Source organism: Portunus trituberculatus, chromosome 20 (assembly GCF_017591435.1).
Source record: "Portunus trituberculatus isolate SZX2019 chromosome 20, ASM1759143v1, whole genome shotgun sequence".
Lineage (NCBI taxonomy): Eukaryota > Metazoa > Arthropoda > Malacostraca > Decapoda > Portunidae > Portunus > Portunus trituberculatus.
This window is the reverse complement of record NC_059274.1, coordinates 704,964-710,187: the sequence shown is the minus strand read 5'-3', so window position 1 is coordinate 710,187 and position 5,224 is coordinate 704,964. Positions and strand designations below refer to the sequence as shown.

The window sequence follows — 5,224 nt, the reverse complement described above, 5'->3', positions numbered from 1 at the left end:
GCTTGCGGATTTAAATCAGTGTTGTGCTGGAGGGTTTCGGTGTGTGGTGGGCAGAGGGGAGCTGGGGCACGCGCAGCTGCCACGGGTCGCCACCTGCCCCAACGTTCAAATGTGGCGCCCCACCCGAGCACGCGCGACCATTGGCCTAACTCGGTGACGTCATGACAAAGAAGCACGGCATTGGCCAGCATTATGACGTCAGAGTAAGGCAGCCCAGCCATTGGCGGCGCGTGCAGGCTGGCGCGTGCCATGTGCACCCGAGGCTATATAAGGCCTCGAAACCTTGGCACGTGCGTAATAGTGCATCAATCTCGGCGCGGCGCCCCTGACATCCCTGCGGCACGCCCTTCGTCGTCCCGCTGTCCACCATGACACCCACCGGGAAAGAACAGATAGCGAGACCGCCCAAGAAGCGGCCCCTGGCGCTCTTCAACTACCTGCTTGACGCCCCCAAAGGTAAGATAAAGTCCCTCTCGTGCATCTTGTTGACATGTTGAACTGCTGTGCACACCAGTCCGTGGTGCCCAAAGGAGGTGTTGACCGCGTGTATTCTGCAGGTGTCGAGGATGACGAGAACATGCAGCCACAGGACCTCAGCATGAAAAGCAGGAGGCCCCCTTCACCACCGCCTCGCTCTGCCGCGTCCTCTTCCATGCCTGCTCCTTCAGTGTTTACTCCAACGCCCTTGCTCCCTGCTGTCTCTGCTGCTGCCCTCACACCTCGCCGGCCCGCCGTCACCACTCTGCTAGGGCTGGTGGGCAGCGGCCTCGGCATGTCCCCTGCCCACTCACATGCCACGATTAGCAGCAACACACCAGAGAGCATCAGCACCCCAGCTTACAGCAGCAGCACCAGCAGCGCCAGCACCATAAGCAGCAGCGGAGCCAGCACAAGCAGCAACAGCAGCAGCTTTACCTCCAGCAGCAGCAGCAGCAGTGGCAGCAACTTCATGAGCAGTGCTGGCTTGCGTCTCATCAGCGAGGTGGCGGCTGCGTGCGGGCGACCAACGGTGCTGAGGACACCGGGAAGCACTTCGGGCGCCCACACCAGTCCCTACGCCCCACCCACGCCCAGGGACCCACTGCGTCACGTGCTGCGGGAACGCGGCGTCGGCGTCCGTTCGTGGCACTACCATCCCTACCTGCCCCTGGGCGTATATGGGCTGCCGTCGCCCCTCCAGACTGCCCAGGCTCCTGCCTCCACCCGCAACGACTCCGCAACCCCTACGGCACGCGCCCGAGGGGGGTCCGTGTCGCCGCCGGGCGAGGCAGGATCCAGCAGCAGCGAGAGCAGCCCCGAGGCACAGCAGGAGGGGCGCGGGCAGCGCCTCACTTGTCCAGACTGCGGCCGCCGCTACGCCACCATGGCTGGGCTTGCCAAGCACAGACAGTTCCACTGCCTCAAGGACGCCGGGCGGTCGTTCGCATGCAAGCACTGCGAGAAGGTGTATACGAGCCTTGGAGCCCTCAAGATGCACATTCCGCACGCACACGCTGCCCTGCAAGTGTCAGCTCTGTGGCAAGGCTTTCTCGCGGCCCTGGCTGCTGCAGGGACACATCAGGACCCACACGGGGGAGAAGCCCTTCCAGTGCCCGCAGTGTGACCGTTGCTTCGCGGACCGCAGCAACCTGCGGGCCCACCTCCAGACCCACACGGATGTCAAGAAGTACGCGTGCAGGTCCTGTCCCAAAACGTTCTCACGTATGTCGCTGCTGGTGAAGCACGAGGACCACGGATGCCCAGGGGTGCGGCCAGCTCGTCCCATGGCCCTGGCTCCAGGTCCTACTCTGCCCCTCTGACTTCACAGTGCTCACTCAAGCTTCCCAGTGCTCAACATACTCGAGGGAGCATCATGCCCCTCAGCCACAGGGCGTCACCGGTGCACGTGAGCCTGCGGGCCACGCGCCAGTCTAGTCAAGCCACACCTCAGGCCTCCCAGAGGCCATAGTCGGTCAGCATCCTTCAAGGACACGTCCTGGCTACCAAGTTTTGCAGACAAAACAATCATCAGTAGCTACATGACATCCATTCTTATTTGTTGATGAACACTTTGTGTCGGACCAAAGCTCTGCACCAAGTCGACTCCCGCTCACCAGGCTGTTAAGGCTGTATACGTTAGAGTCAAGTCTGAGCCGCGGTGCACAAAGACGGCTGGGAAATTGGCGAAGGTGTGCCTGTGTGAGCGTGGGGCGCGGCCAGGTGTGTCCTGGGAGGCTGACAACTCTCAACAGCTTTACCTGAGACCAGCAGCCACCGCGGGTCTCCCCAACGTACCTGCATACCACCAGCCCCACCCATTGTCCTCCTGCCGGGGGGAGGCAGAGGACGGGAAGAAAGGAAGACCGGCGTGAGAGTGGAGGCTGAGAACGAGGGGAGAGGGTGAGAGCGAGGCGAGGATACGTGAGAGGAAGGGTTGGGAATGTCGCGAGGAGGATGAAAGCAGAGATGAAATGCCAATGAAGGAATTATCCGAGGGTGTGAGAGAGGCTGGAGTCTTAATGTGTGATAATCCAGAGAGAGAGAGAGAGAGAGAGAGAGAGAGAGAGAGAGAGAGAAACGCTCACCACCTCGATACCCTCACCACGCCTTCCTCGCCGGTCTGCAATTCTAACGCTTCTTGCACTGTCGACACAATGACTGGGAGTGACTCAAGACAATACTCAAGAGATACTTCAATGTACTGTCCGCTGCCTCGCCTTCTTCCTCCTTCTGTGTGTGTCTGTTTCCTGAATGAATCCTGCCGCGTGTCCCTTACCTGAACGTCCCTCCCGGTGCTCCTGGAGTGGAAGAGTAGGACAACGCAGGATCAGTGCCAAAATAGTGCCAATTATTCGCTGTGCCTTCCCAATTTCTGTCTTCCTGTGTTACAGAGGCATATATGGTTTATTGTGGAGAATCTCATTATGTATATCACAAAAAGTATATCTATATTTTATACTTTTATACACAAAATAAAGTTAGAGAAATTGTCGTTTTGGTTTTTGTTAGTAGTGCTCCTGTTATTGTGTCTGGAAGTTTGTTGGAGAGACGTAATGTTAATAGTGAGACAGAGTTGTATTCCGAGACCCTTCAAGCTTTCTTATTTCATCAGGTCCTGGTGACTTGAATTTCTTTAGCTTATCTATCCCCTGTTCTACCATCGCCTTAGTTATATGAATATTTGTCAGCTTTTCACTATCTTCTGCCCTAAATACCTCTTCGCTATCTGGGATATCCTGTGTGTTCTTAGGAGGCTTAAAAGGTTATAGAGGTGATTGGTCTGGTTTTCATTGTTGTCTTCTGCACTGATAGAACAGAAATCCTTGGTAAATTGTCATTGGAGTCAGGGATATAACATTGTAGATTCTCATGACTGCCATTATAGTTGGTTCATAAGTCAAGGGAATTCATTGCACTGTTTGCCAATGATGTGATAGTATGAGTACTAATGATGATATCTGGACACTACAAAAATACTCCTTGCAAAAAAAATAGATAAATGAATGGATATATAAACAAGATAACAGCAACGCTAACAACAACAACAACAACAATTACAACAACAACAACAACAGTAATAGAAAAAAGATCGATTTTATTCATCATAACTTTAATCAATATACAAAATTCGTATACAAAAAACATGTAACACACACCAATAGTCTTCATTTTCTTTACCCTAATATACTACATATGCATTTATGTGTGTGTGTGTGTGTGTGTGTGTGTGTGTGTGTGTGTGTGTGTGTGTGTGTGTGTGTGTGTGTGTGTGTGTGTGTGTGTGTGTGTGTGTGTGTGTGTGCGTGTGTGCGTGTGTGCGTAGGTATGTAGCCACCCAGCAGGTACACACATTTGCATACACATCGACATTGTTAACAAAACATTGATTAATACTCGGCGCGGGAGCAGCGCCACCCGAGCCTCCCTCAGGGGCTGCCGCTTCCCTAGGGACTGGGGGAGTGTGTGAGGAGGATGGGGAGGTGAACGGGAAAGAGGGAGGGAAGGAAGGATGAGGGGAGATGGGGGAGGAGGGGAGGAAGATGAAAGAGGGGAGGTTGATGCAAGCACACACATAATCGTTTTTAATTTATTTACTATTGTTTTTCCATTTCTTATCTCCACTTCTTTTTTTTCTTTCTATTTGCCTCTATACTCCTTTTTTCCCTTTATTGCTCTATTATTTTTGTCCTCCCCCTTCTATATCTCATAATCATTTTTAATTCCTTTATTGTTTTTCCATTTTTTATTTCCACTTCTCCATTTTTTTTTTCTTTCCATTTGCCTCTATACTCTCTTATATTTCTCCTCCTCCTTCTATATCTCTTCCATTTCCATCCTTATCTCTCTCCATGCATGGCTTCAATCCCTTCTACATTTCTTCCATCTATACATTTTTTTTTCCATTAGTATACTGTCTTCATTAGTCCTTAGATTCTATTCTCCCTGCTCACCCGTTTTCTAATACCACCTTCCATTTTCATTCCATATTTTCACTTACACACCACCAATACCTGACTTGTCCTCATCTTTCTCTCTTTTTGTCAATTCCTCCAACTCGCCTTAAGTAATCTCTCCTGTCTGTACCCCCATCACAGTTCAGTCTCTCTCTCTCTCTCTCTCTCTCTCTCTCTCTCTCTCTCTCTCTCTCTCTCTCTCTCTCTCTCTCTCTCTCTCTCTCTCTCTCTCTCTCTCTCTCTCTCTCTCTCTCTCTCTCGGGGTTTTCTTAAGTTACAACAACAAACTAAATATCTAGAGGATCAAATTAAGAAGGAAGAAAAAAGATGAGCAAATGATAAGAGAGAAAAGAGTAAAAGAGAGTGAAGGAGGAAGAGAAGGAGGTGAAAAAAGTATCTGTGTGAATGAGAGAAGGGGAAGGAAAGGGGAAGGTGACAAGAGCAGGACAGGTGAGGGGAGACGTGTGGGTGAGTGAGGGGTCAGGTGAGGTGTAAGGTAAACAAGGGGAGGCACGCGAGGGGAGGAGGGACCAACAACAGGCGGAAGAAGAAGGGAAGGAGGAGAAAAAAAATAAAGGGGTGAAGGAAGAAAATGAGGAAGGGAAGATGTCTAAGTGAAAAAAAATGTAGGATAGAGTGAAGATATTTGTATTAACTCTTGTTTCTCGTTTTTTTTTTTTTTTATATATAGAATTCTATTTTTTCTGAGGATATACATACATTATTTACAGACATATCGTTCCACCCTGTGTGTGTGTGTGTGTGTGTGTGTGTGTGTGTGTGTGTGTGTG

General features: G+C 51.0%; 1 protein-coding gene across 1 annotated transcript; it reads left to right on the top strand.

Annotated features, from left to right (window-relative positions):
- The first annotated feature begins 289 nt into the window (after positions 1 to 289).
- LOC123506557 (protein snail-like) lies at positions 290 to 2,970 on the top strand. The gene is given in 3 exon segments (XM_045258755.1): positions 290 to 456; positions 558 to 1,480; positions 1,482 to 2,970. Coding segments are annotated over 3 exon segments (1,329 nt in total). The 5' UTR covers positions 290 to 368; the 3' UTR covers positions 1,800 to 2,970.
- The last annotated feature ends 2,254 nt before the right edge of the window (positions 2,971 to 5,224 follow it).